This window comes from Balaenoptera borealis (assembly GCF_965194805.1).
Source record: "Balaenoptera borealis genome assembly, chromosome: 2".
NCBI classification, from domain to species: domain Eukaryota; kingdom Metazoa; phylum Chordata; class Mammalia; order Artiodactyla; family Balaenopteridae; genus Balaenoptera; species Balaenoptera borealis.
In genome coordinates, this window is record NC_138867.1 from 64,159,109 (window position 1) to 64,173,115 (window position 14,007).

General features: G+C 39.6%; 1 protein-coding gene across 2 annotated transcripts in view; it reads right to left on the reverse strand.

The window, feature by feature from the left end:
* ARSB (arylsulfatase B) overlaps positions 1-14,007 on the reverse strand; it is a 177,373-nt gene that overhangs the window by 145,903 nt on the left and 17,463 nt on the right. For both annotated transcript variants that reach the window (XM_082377514.1, XM_082377515.1), the window contains exon 2: positions 11,189-11,375. In XM_082377514.1, coding sequence (XP_082233640.1) covers positions 11,189-11,375 — 187 coding nt within the window. The remainder of the gene's footprint in view (positions 1-11,188; positions 11,376-14,007) is intronic.

Sequence of the window (14,007 nt, forward strand, 5' to 3'; positions counted from 1 at the left end):
AAATTTTTAAGGAATTTCACATGTTCTGATTCTTTCCACTGCCAATCACCTTAGTTCCTCCAAACTCATAATCTTCAAGATAAAATAGCCCTTTCAAAAAGAAGTTATCGTGTGAGTCAGCCCACAATTCTTTTAGTTAGGCTTCTTTGATCTCCAATGAAATATGGACACACTTCAAAATTCCCCACCTGTAATCTTTGGGATCCAGTTTCCTCAAGCGATTTACTTTAGGACCATGTTTAGGGTCAGGCAATGGATCTGCCTGGTTCTGAATTTGACACCCTCTAAAAATGTATTAGGTTCAAATCATATTCACTCCTAAGCCATCACACCCTAGAACAGTGCAGATCATTGGAATATGCCAATACCTAAGATAAAAAGTTTGTTAGGTTTTTCATAGTTTACTTGGCAGCTCTGTCTTGTAGTTCTTTCCCACAGATCTAACAGGTAGTTCTATGAGTAAAGGAAACCACACAGTTAATCTATGAGGCGTTTCCAACGATGTAGGTTTACAGAAACAGCCCCATCGGGATAGACCTCACAAGTCTTTAGAATATAAGCTCTATCACGTAACTCTCAAAGTGGGTGATTCCAAGTAAATATGTTTTTAAAAATCAGAGTTTAAATTCAGTAAAGGTGATGACATTTTAATCTTTTAAAGCTATCGGTTAAAATAGCATATGGTTCAGGTGATTTGTTACAAATTTTTACTCTGAGGTGATCACATAAATGAACGCAGAATTCAAATAACGTTGATATTGACCTTGGTCGACTGGCTTCAAGGTTATTTACAGAAGTAGCTCTTGGAGGCATCATCTTTAGTCAGATGCTGACACCCACTGGTGAAAGACACAAAGATTTCCAAACAGAGGATCTCTAAACATAACAACCAAAAGAGCAAACTAACATGTGGCGTTGAAATTAGATTTTTCTACCTCTGGTGATCTCAATTTTGCCCCCAATTTAAATGGCATCAATGGCCTATCCCACAATTTAGACTTAATCATGGGAGGAAATGTTTTCTCAAGTTTAGTTGTTCCTGCAAATGTTCCATATTTTCCTAAAATATTAAAATAAGCTGTGCTGCATGTTATATGATTCTATTTATATGAAATGTTCAGAAAAGGCAAATCTGTAGAGACAGAAAGTAGGTTAGTGGTTGCCTGGGGCTATGAGGGTCGGGGGAAAATGGGGAGTGACTGCTAATGTGTATGGGGTTTCTTTTTTGGGGTGATGGAAATGTTCTACATTTGGATTGTAGTGACAGTGGTACAACCCTGTGAATTTATTTAAAAATCAATGAATTGTACATTTTAATGGGGTGAATTATATGGTATGTGAATTACACCTCGATAAAGCTTTTCAAAAGAAATAACTGTGCTGGCCTCTGAGTTATCTCCTGACAAACACTGCTTATTAACATTAAAATGAAGATAATAAAATTGGCCTAACTCTTTCCCCAGTTCTAAATATTTCTTATAATCACAATTAAAAGCCCTACATACCTTACCTAGTAAATGAATTCATTTTTAATTAATTTCCTCCTTTTCCATGATTCAGTAAATTCAAGGTCCTAAATACAATGAATATCCTAGTTTTAAGTAACTCTTTAAATGGTAATCTTTTCTCCTACATGTATAACAGAAAGGGAAAGCCAATGTGTTTGCTAATTAATATGTAATCAAAAAACAAATGTATCCATGAAAATAATTTCAGTCCTTATATGGGTAATTAAAGGGGTCAGGACACTGGTGTTCTATTTGGGGTTAGTAACTGCTGCTAACGCCTTGAAGAATCACTTCAGTTTCTTTATCTGTAAGAATAAACTGTTTTCTATCATTTGGGGAAATACATGCAGAGGATATACTTGATAAAAAGATGCATAAACCATAAATATTAAAAAGTTAGTACAAACAGGATTCCAATTGAACTCTTTATTCACATAACAGAACTATCTATTCACATACTTGGGCAAACTAATACCAAGCAACCATGTGACAGTCACACAGAACTTTCTCATAACAATGATTCACAAATTTGAACTTACATGTTGAGTCTAAAGAAGATGGCAGCCGATGCTTTTTGGGGAAAAATGAGAAACTACGTTTTGAACCATTAAATCTCTGACTGCTGTATTTAACAGCTTTATTGAGAATAATTCACATATCATACAAATCACTCATTTATGTTGTACAGTTCAGTGGTTCTTAGTGTACTCAGAGTTGTGCAACCAGGCCCACGGTCATCTGCTCTTTAACAGAACCTCTGAGTCATAACAGTGACAACAACCGCATGCTCATCATGCCCTCCTTCTCTGCAAGCCTCCCATCCATGGATGTGTGGTGGGGTGCCTGTCTGTCTAAATCCAGCTAGGCTTCTTAATCCTCATAAAAGGATATTATTTCCACCTCTGTCCAACTGATTTTTTAAATATATAATTTGGTTTAAATATATAATTTTAAAATATAAAATTTGGTTTTTTTTTTTAAAGCATTATTCATTTTAATTAATTAATTAATTTATTTATTTATAGCTGTGTTGGGTCTTCATTTCTGTGCGAGGGCTTTCTCTAGTTGTGGCAAGCGGGGGCCACTCTTCATCGCGGTGCGCGGGCCTCTCACTGTCGCGGCCTCTCTTGTTGCGGAGCACAGGCTCCAGACGCGCAGGCTCAGTAGTCGTGGCTCACGGGCCTAGTTGCTCCGCGGCATGTGGGATCTTCCCAGACCAGGGCTCGAACCCGTGTCCCCTGCATTAGCAGGCAGACTCTCAACCACTGCGCCACCAGGGAAGCCCTAAAATTTGGTTTTTAATAAAAACAATTAAAATATCCTTCCAGCTGCCAGGGTACAGGTATCGACCCATCGTTAAGCCAAGGCCTGATTGAAAATTGTCAAAGGATATAGAGGCTGTTTTTTCCTCTAGAATTTCCAAGATGACAAAGAGGTCTTACACCCAAGTCCTGTTTTTAACAGCTATTTGAGGGTACTGAGGATATATCCAGATTCATCAAGAAAGAATGCATTATTGATTAAGCAATGTCTGCTAGAGAACCCAGATGGGAGTGGGGCACACGGTGTCACGTCTGGATGTCCTTACATCTCGACTTAAACTTTGGTTCCAGCTAGGCACTATAGAGCTGTGAGCTTCAACTGCACTGTGTGGGCCCCATATAATCACTTGAACTGAAAGGTACTTTGGTGCTCTGGTCCTAGCTTGAATAAAAGAGAATGTCTCAAGAAACATCTATAAGACAACCACCATTTTATTACTAAAATGATGTTTTTGAGGATGCTGTCACCTTACCTTCTCCCAAAGGAGAAATTTCTCTCAGGTCTAAGAGCCAGAAAATGCTTTACTCTTCCTGAACATCTGGTTTCCATTTAACTTATAAATAATGTGACTCTTATAGACTGCTTTTTTTTTTTTTTTTTTTGCTTTGAACATAAGAAGTCCCAAATCTCAGAGTTGAATGTGAGGTCTGCTACAGCCAGGCAGGTTTTTTTTTTTTTTTTTTAATAACTCGGTGCCAAGCAACTATTCCATCTTTTTCTATTCATCCTGATTTTTAAAAAATAGATCTTTATTGGAGTATAATTATTTCAAAATACTGTGTTAGTTTCTGTTGCACAACAAAGTGAATCAGCCATATGCATACACATGTCCCCATATCCCCTCCCTCTTGAGCCTCCCTCCCATCCTCCCTATCCCACCCCTCTAGGTCATCGCAAAGCACCGAGCTGATCTCCCTGTGCTATGTGGCTGCTTCCCACCAGCTATCTATTTTACATTCAGTAGTGTATATATGTCGATGCTACTCTCACTTCGCCCCAGCTTCGCCCTCCCACCCCATGTCCTCAAGTCCATTTTCTATGTCTACCTCTTTGTTCCTGCCCTGCAACTAGGTTCATCAGTACCACTTTTTTTTTCAGATTCCATATATATGTGTTAGCATACAGTATTTGTTTTTCTCTTTCTGACTTACTTCACTCTGTATGACAGACTCTAGGTCCATCCACCTCACTACAAATAATTCAATTTCGTTGCTTTTTATGGCTGAGTAATATTCCATTGTATATATGTGCCATATCTTCTTTATCCATTCATCTGTCGATGGACATTTAGGTTGGTTCCATGTCCTGGCTACTGTAAATAGTGCTGCAATGAACATTGTGGTACATGTCTCTTTTTGAATTACAGTTTTCGCAGGGTATATGCCCAGTAGTGGAATATGGTAATTCTATTTTTAGTTTTTTAAGGAGCCTCCATACTGTTTTTCATAGTGGTTGTATCAATTTACATTCCCACCAACAGTGCAGGAGGGTTCCCTTTTCACCACACCCTTTCTAGCATTTATTGTTTCTAGATTTTTTGATAATGGCCATTCTGACCGGCATGAGGTGATACCTCATTGTAGTTTTGATTTGCATTTCTCTAATACTTAGTGATGTTGAGCATCTTTTCATGTGCCTCTTGGCCAACTGTATGTCTTCCTTGGTGAAATGTCTATTTAGGTCATCCACCCATTTTTTAACTGGATTGTTTGTTTTTTTGATATTGAGCTCCATGAGCTGTTTGTATATTTTGGAGATTAATCCTTTGTCTGTTGTTTCATTTGCAAATATTTTCTCCCATTCTGAGGCTTGTATTTTTGTCTTATTTATGGTTTCCTTCACTGTGTAAAAGGTTTTAAGTTTAATTAAGTCCCATTTGTTTATTTTTGTTTTTATTTCTGTTACTCTAGGAGGTGGGTCAAAAAGATCTTGCTGTGGTTTATGTCAAAGAGTGTTTTTCCTATGTTTTCCTCTAAGTCTGGTCTTACATTCAAGTCTTTAATCCACTTGGAGTTTATTTTCGTGTATGGTGTTAGGGAGTGTTCTAATAGCTGTCCAGTTTTCCCAGCACCACTTACTGAAGAGGCTGTCTTTTCTCCATTGTGTGTTCTTGCCTCCTTTGTCATAAATTAGGTGCCCACACGTCTGTGGGTTTATCTCTGGGCATTCTATCTTGTACCATTGATCTATATTTCTGTTTTCATGCCAGTACCATACTGTCCTGATTACTGTAGCTTTGTGGTATAATTTGAAGCTGGGGAGCCTGATTCCTCCAACTCCATTTTGCTTTCTCAAGATTGCTTTGGCTTTTCAGGGTCTTTTGTGTTTCCATATGAACTGTAAAATTTTTTGTTCTAATTCTGTGAAGAATGCCATTGGCAGTTTGACAGGGATTGCAGTGAATCTGTAGATTGCTTTGGGTGGTATAGGCATTTTTACAATATTGATTCTTCCAATCCAAGAACATGGTACAGTTCTCCATCTGTTTATGTCATCTTTGATTTCCTTCATCAGTGTTTTATAGTTTTCTGAGTACAAGTCTTTTGCCTCCTTAAGTAGGTTTATTCCTAGGTATTTTATTCTTTTTGTTGCATGGTAAATGGGAGTGTTTCCTTAATTTCTCTTTCAGATTTTTCATTGTTGGTGTATAGGAATGCCAGAGATTTCTGTGCATTAATTTTGTATCCTGCAACCTTACCAAATTCATTGATTAGTTCTAGTAGCTTTCTGGTGGTACCTTTAGGATTTTCTATGTATAGTATCATGTCATCTGCAAACAGTGACAGTTTTACTTCTTCTTTTCCTATTTGTATTCCTTTTATTTCTTTTTCTTCTCTGATTGCTGTGGCTAGGACTTCCAAAACTATGTTGAATAACAGTGGTGAGAGTGGACATCCTTGTCTTGTTCCTGATCTTAGTGGAAATGCTTTCACCACTGAGTATGATGCTTGCTGTGGGTTTGTCATATATGACCTTTATTATGTTGAGGTAGGTTCCCTCTATGCCCATTTTCCAGAGAGTTTTTTTTTTTATCATAAATGGGTGTTGAACTTTGTCAAAAGCTTTTTCTGCATCTATTGAGATGATCATATGGTTTTTATTCCTAAATTTGTTAATGTGGTGTATCACATTAATTTGCGCATATTGAGGAATCCTTGCATCCCAGGGATAAATCCCACTTGATCATGGTGTATGATCCTTCTAACGTGCTGTTGGATTATGTTTGCTACTATTTGTTCAGGATTTTTGCATCTATGTTCATCAGTGATATTGGTCTGTAATTTTCTTTTTTTGTAGTATCTTTGTCTGGTTTTGGTATCAGGGTGATAGTGGCCTCATAGAATGAGTTTGGGAGTATTCCTTCCTCTGCAATTTTTTGGAAGAGTTTGAGAGGGATGGGTGTTAGCTCTTCTCTAAATGTTTGATAGAATTCACCTGTGAAGCCATCTGGTCCTGGACTTTTGTTTACTTGTGATAGGACTGTTTATATTTTCTAATTCTTCCTGGTTCAGTTTTGGAAAATTGTACCTTTCCAAGAATTTGTCCATTTCTTCGTGGTTGTCCATTTTTTTGGCATATAGTTGTTTGTAGTAGTCTCTTATAATCCTTTGCATTTCTGCAGTGTCAGTTGTCATTTCTCCTTTTTCATTTCTAAGTTTATTGATTTGCAACCTCTCCCTTTTTTTCTTGATGAGCCTGGCTAAGAGTTTACCAATTTTATCTTCTCAGAGAACCAGCTTTTAGTTTTATTGATCTTTGTTATTGCTTTCTTTGTTTCTACTTCATTTATATCTGCTCTGATCTTTATGATTTTTTTCCTTCTGCTAACTTTGGGGTTTTCTTTGTTCTTTTTTTCTTTAGTTGTTTTAAGTGTAGGGTTAGAGTGTTTGAGATTTTTCATTTTTCTTGAGATAAGATTGTATTGCTATAAACTTCCCTCTTATAACTGCTTTTGCTGCGTCCCATAGGTTTGGGTCGCCATGTTTTCATTGTCATTTGTTTCTATGTATTTTTTGATTTCTTCTTTGATTTCTTCAGTGATCTCTTGATTATTTAGTAGCGTACTGTTTAGCCTCCATGTATTTGTGTTTTTTACAGTTTTTTTCCTGTAATTGATTTCCAGTCTCACAGCATTGTGGTCAGAAAAGATGCTTAATACGATTTCAATTTTCTTAAATTTTCCAAGGCTTGATTTGTGACCCAAGATGTGATCTATCCTGGAGAATGTTCCATGTGCACTTGAGAAGAAAGTATATTCTGCCACTTTTGGGTGGAATGTTCTATAAATATCAATTAGATCTGAACTATTGTGTCATTTAAAGCTTGTGTTTCCTTATTAATTTTCTTTTTGGATGATCTGTCCATTGGTGTAAGTGGGATGTTAAAGTCCCCTATTATTGTTGTGTTACTGTCGATTTCTCCTTTCATGGTTGTTAGCATTTGCCTTATATATTGAGGTGCTCCTATGTCGGGTGCATAAACATTTATAATTGTTATATCTTCTTCTTGGATTGCTCCTTTGATCCTTATGTAGTGTCCCTCCTTACCTCTTGTACCAGTCTTTATTTTAAAGTCTATTTTATCTTATACGAGTATTGCTAATCCAGCTTTCTTTTGATTTCCATTTGCATGGAATATCTTTTTCCATCGCTTCACTTTCAGTCTGCACGTGTCCCTAAGTCTGAAGTGGGTCTGTTGTAGACAGCATATATATGGGTCTTGTCTTTGTATCCATTCAGCCAGTATATGTCTTTTGGTTGTGGCATTTAATCCATTTACATTCAAGGTTATTATTGATATGTATGTTCCTATTACCATTTTCTTAATTGTTTTAGGTTTGTTTTTTGTGGGTCTTCTTCTCCTGTGTTTCCCGCTTAGAGAAGTTTCTTCAGCATTTGTTGTAAAACTGGTTTGCTGGTGCTGAATTCTCTTAGCTTTTGCTTGTCTGAAAAGCTTTTGTCTTCTCCATCAAATCTGAATGAGATCCTTGCTGGGTAGAGTAATCTTGGTTGTAGGTTTTTCTCTTTCACCACTTTAAGTATATCCTTCCACTCCCTTCTGGCCTGCAGAGTTTCCACTGAAAAATCAGCAGATTACCTTATTGGGATTCCTTTGTATGTTATTTTTTGTTTTTCCCTTGCAGCTTTTAATATTTTTTCTTTGAATTTAATTTTTGTTAATTTGATTAATATGTGTCTTGGTGTGTTTTTCCTAGGGTTTAACCTGTATGGGACTCTCTGTGCTTCCTGGACTTGGGTGACTATTTCCTCTCCCATGTTAGGGAAGTTTTCAACTATAATCTCTTCAAATATTTTCTCAGACCCTTTCTTTTTCTCTTCTTCTGGAACCCCTATGATTAGAATGTTTGTGCGTTTAGTGTTGCCCCAGAGGTCTCTGAGATTGTCTTCAACTCTTTTCATTCTTTTTTCTTTATTCTGCTCCTTGGCAGTTACTTCCACCATTTTGTCTTCCAGCTCACTTATTCGTTCTTCTGCCTCAGTTATTGTTACTGATTCCTTCTAGTGTATTTTTTTTTTTTTTTTAGTGAATACAAATGTGAACATCTTTTTCTTTTTTTTTCTTTTTTTTTTTTTAAATTTATTTATTTATTTATTTATGGCAGAGTTGGGTCTTCATTTCTGTGCGAGGGCTTTCTCTAGTTGTGGCAAGCGGGGGCCACTCTTCATCGCGGTGCGCGGGCCTCTCACTATAGTGGCCTCTCTTGTTGCGGAGCACAGGCTCCAAACGCGCAGGCTCAGTAATTGTGGCTCACGGGCCCAGTCGCTCCGCGGCATGTGGGATCCTCCCAGACCAGGGCTCGAACCCGTGTCCCCTGCACCGGCAGGCAGACTCCCAACCACTGTGCCACCAGGGAAGCCCTCTTCTAGTGTATTTTTCATTTCAGTTATCGTGTTGTTCATCTCTGTTTGTTTGTTTTTAGTTCTTCTAGACCTTTGCTAAACATTTCTTGTATTTTGTCAATCCGTGCCTCCATTCTATTTCCAAGATTCTGGATCATCTTTACTATCATTACTCTGAATTCTTTTTCAGGTAGCTTGCCTATTTCCTCTTCATTTATTTGGCCTTATAGGTTTTTACCTTGCTCCTTCATCTGTGACATATTTTTTAGCCATCTCTTTTTTTTTTTTTTTTTTCAGTAAGTGGGATTGTGTTCCTGTCTTACTGGTTATTTGACCTGATGCTTCCAACACTGGGGTTAGTAGGCTATTGGGTAGAGCTGGGTCTTGCCTGAGATGAGGAACTCTGTGAGACCTCACTCTGATGAATATTCCCCATGGTCTGAGGTTCCCTGTTAGTCCAGTGGTTCGGACTCAGAGCTCCCACCACAGGAGCTTCGGCCTGACCCTGGGCTTGTGAATCAAGATCCTGCAAGCCACCTGGGGAGGCGCAAAAAAAAAAAGAAAAACCAAAAAACAATAACAAAGTAAAAAATAAAATTAGGCTAGAAAACTAACAGATAGGAAGAATATAAAAATAAAAATATAGATAAATCAACAACTGGAATGTACAACAGTACCACAATAGTAAAAAAAAGAGGAGGAGGGAAAAGAAAGTGGGGGGGGAGGCCTTGGCTGTGGAGGGCGGGGCCTAAGCAAGGGTGAGGTTTGGGTGGTGGGCGGGGCTGATGCTCAGGACCCATAGGGCTGGAAAAGGCCCTGGAGGGGGGGTGGGCGGGGGGGGGCGGTGTTAGGCTCAAGGAACAGAAGGGGCCCAGGTGTGCCCCCCAGCCCTGGTCTCAGAGGGCAGGGGACATCACCTGGAAGCCAGCAGGCTTCCTGGGCTCGAGTGGGCAGGGCAAACACCCTCCTCTCCTCTCCTGCTCTTCCGGTCTGGGAGGGCCCCTCCTGCCTGCCTCTCCTGATCTCCCCAGCCTCCCTCCTATGCCCCCAAGAACCTATGCAGCCTGGAGGGGGCTTTGGAGGGCAGGGGATCGGTCTGGGAGCTCAGCAGGCTCCCTGGGCCCAAGTGAGCAGGGCAATCACCCTCCACTCCTCTCCTGCTTCTCCCAGAGGGCCCCTCCTGCCTGCCTCTCCTAATCTCCCTGGCCTCAGGGACGCTAATCCTGTCTGGCCTCCACTTCTCCTCCCCCTTCAGTCCCCTTACGTCCTACCGGTTCACTCTGGGGTTCCTCCTGTCTCCTTGGGTGTCAGAGTCCCCCACCAGTGGCCAGCAGGCGCCCTAGTTGTGGGGAGACACTAACTCCACTTCTTCCCATACTGCCATCTTGACTCCATCTCCTCTCACCCTGATTTTTTAATTCTATTTATTTTTAAAAAATTTATCTTCATTGTGTGTTCCTTTTTGGATATGGCAGTTTGCAAATAAATGAAGAGACAAATGGGAGGTAGGTAGGGAGATAAACAGCTAGACAGATAAAACAGAATAGCTAGATGGAAAGCAAAATATGAGGGGGAAAGTTGGGGATGGGAGGTGGGATGAACTGGGAGATTGGGATTGAGGTATATACACTAATATGTATAAAATAGATATCTAATAAGAACCTGCTGTATAGCACAGGGAACTCTACTTCACTTCACTGTACAGTAGAAACTAATACAACATTGTAAAACAGCTACACCCCAATTAAAAAAACAAAGCAAAATATGAAAAGAACTTGACAGAAAGCTATGTAGCCCCTGGCAAGATAAATAGATAGATTGTTAAGAAATGGTTTGTAACAGGTTTAAAGAGAGCATTTTTTTTCAAACTGTAGGCTTTACATTTATTTTTATAGGGCTATCAAAGCCATTAAATACTTATTATTTGGTATCTTTCCTCTTACCATTTGTTATTTACCCTCCCATTTTCTTTATTTGATCTATCTTCCCCAATCTAGTCATTTCAAAAACAGATCTCACAGAAGGAAAGAAGGATGCCAATTGGAAAAGAGTCTTGTTTACCATCTCCAGGAAATACAAAACAAAATAAAACCTTTGAACACAATTCACGAGGAGAAAAAAATATCCTGAACCTTTGTGAAGGAAATATTCTTGTATTGGGTTTTGCCTGGAATTTTTTTTAAAAATCAGTATGTATCCCCTTTTGGTAATAAGGTTCTCTAAGAATAGAGTGGTCTCTGACTTGGAGGTAGCAGACTCTTCAAAGGCCCCTACGTGGCACGTTGAACCCTGGCAAAGATAACTGCCTGTCCCATCATGAGCTGAGTGCACAGCCATGTTTATGGTGGTGGTATTAGACAGTGGCCCCACGGCAGTGCTGACTGATTCACTCTGTGTTCAAGTTTCCAGTTGTTTCATTTGATTACACTTGGCTGTGTTTTATGAGAGGGCTGTAGTTGGCCTGAGTTGTTAAAGAAACATGTGCATTTCCCTTACCAAAGTAGGTATCAAATCCTCGGCGGGTTGGAAGACATTCTTTCCGGTACATTCCCAGGTGCCATTTTCCGACCATGTGGGTAGCGTAGCCTACTTCCTTTAGAAGCTGGGGCAGGAGTTTTTCATCCAGAGGAATGCAGCTGGGCTGACAGGGCCAGATTATTTGGTGCTGTAGACCTGTGTGGATCTTAAAACAGATAAACATAAAATTATGGATTAATGATGTTGAAACATTCTGAACAAGCAGATAAAGTGGTTGCCTAATTTATTGGACATATGTGTAAACATGAATGCTTAATTCTATTTCTGTACCAGTTTAAGGCATTTCTAAAAGGCATTTTTCTCACTTATTCAAATAAGGTAATAGACATAAATAAGAATTTGAAAGAAATGAATAAAAGCAGTCTAACAAACATTAGATAGTTTCAACAAATATTTATCCAGGAACTATGTTAGAAACTGTTAAGTTTTCACTTCCTACCTCAAAAAAGTAGCCATAATATGAAGTGTGGATCTATCAAGGAAAAAGTGTTCCAATTTCTATGCACATGAGATGTTGGTGTTTGATTAGATGAAGCTTCTATAAACTTTCAAGACTTGATTTTTTAAAAGGGTATAATGAAGATAATGATTTGCATTTCTTATTCTACCTTACATAAAGCATAATTTCAAAAGACAGTGACCAACTTTTCCTTAAAAAAAAAAAAAGTGGCCACCTGATCCATAGGTTAGGAGTGGCTCCCACAAGTATCACCAGGGTGCAAGCACCACACAACTAATTTTAAGAAATTATCACGTGTTGAGTCTTGGTGTAATATTAAAATAGAATGCCCACAATTATATGAAAAGGCTATAAAAATAACCCCCTCTTCTCCAACTACATATCTGTGTGAGGCTGGATGTTCTTCAATGACTTTTACCAAAACAATATACAGTTGACCTTTCAACAACTGGGGGTTAGGGGCATTAACCCCTGTGCAGTTGAAAATGTAAGTATAACTTTACAGTTGGCCACATCCAGGGATTCATCCACAGATCATGAAACATCATAGTATGTATTTAGTGAACAAAATCCACAAGTGGACCCTCACAGTTCAAATCCATGTTGTTCAACGGTCAACTGTATTGCACAGGCTGAATGCAGAAGCAGATGTAACAATCTAGCTATCTTCTATTAATAGGAAACACGTACAAAAATATAAAACAGGGAGATTGGTTCAAGATGGCAGAGTAGAAGGACGTGCACTCACTCCCTGTTGTGAGAGCACCGGAATCACGACTAACTGATGAACAATCATCGACAGGAAGACATTGGAACTCACCAAAAGAGATATCCCACTTCCAAAGACAGAGGAGAAGCCATAATGAGATGGTAGGAGGAGTGAAATCACAATAAAATCAAATCTTTAACCGCTGGATGGGTGACTCACAAACTGGAGAACAATTATACCACAGAAGACGACCCACTGGAGTGAAGGCTCTGAGCCCCACATCAGGCTTCCTAACCTGGGAGTCCGGCAATGGGAGGAGGAATTCCCAGAAAACCAGAAGTTGAAGGCTAGTGGGATTTCATTGCAAGACTTCAACAGGACTAGGGGAAACAGAGACTCCACTCTTGGAGGGCACACACAAAGTAGTGTGTGTATCAGGTCCCATAGGGAAGGAGCAGTGACCCCCCATAGGAGACTGAACCAGACCTACCTGCTAGTGTTGGAGGGTCTCCTGCACAGGTGGGGGGTGGCTGTGGCTCACCGCAGGGACAAGGACAGTGGCAGCAGAAGTTCTGGGACGTACTCCTTGGCGTGAGCCCTCCCGGAGTCCGCCATTAGCCGCACCAAAGAGCCTGTAGCCTCCAGTGCTGGGCCGCCTAAGGCCAAACAACCAACAGGGAGGGAACTCAGCCCCACCCATCAGCAGACAAGCTGATTAAAGTTTTACTGAGCTCTGCCCACCAGAGCAACAGCCAGCTCTGCCCACCACCAGTCCCTCCCACCAGGAAGCTTACACAAGCCTCTTAGATAGCCTCATCCACCAGAGGGCAGACAGCAGAAGCAAGAAGAACTACAATCCTGCAGCCTATGGAATGAAAACCACATTCACATAGACAAAATGAAAAGGCAGAGGACTATGTACCAGATGAAGGAACAAGATAAAACCCCAGAAAAACAACCAAATGAAGTGGAGATAGGCAACCTTCCAGAAAAAGAATTCAGAATGACGATAGTGATGATGATCCAGGACCTCGGAAAAAGAATGGAGGCAAAGATCAAGAAGATGCAAGAAATGTTTAACAAAGACCTAGAAGAATTAAAGAACAAACACCTAGAAGAATTAAAGAACAAACAAGCAGAGATGAACAATACAATAACTGAAATGAAAAATAAGCTAGAAGGAATCAATAGCAGAATGACTGATGCAGAAGAACGGATAAATGACCTGGAAGAAAGAATGGTGGAATTCACTGCTGCAGAACAGAATAAAGAAAAAAGAATGAAAAGAAATGAAGACAGCCTAAGAGACCTCTGGGACAACATTAAACGCACCAACATTTGCATTATAGGGGTCCCACAAGGAGAAGAGAGAGAGAAAGGACTCGAGAAAATATTTGAAGAGATTATAGTCAAAAACTTCCCTAACATGGGAAAGGAAATAGCCACCCAAGTCCAGGAAGCGCAGAGTCCCAGGCAGGATAAATCCAAGGAGAAACACACCAAGACACATAGTAATCAAATTGACAAGAATTAAAAACAAAGAAAAATTACTGAAAGCAACAAGGGAAAAATGCCAAATAACATACAAGGGAATCCCATAAGGTTAAT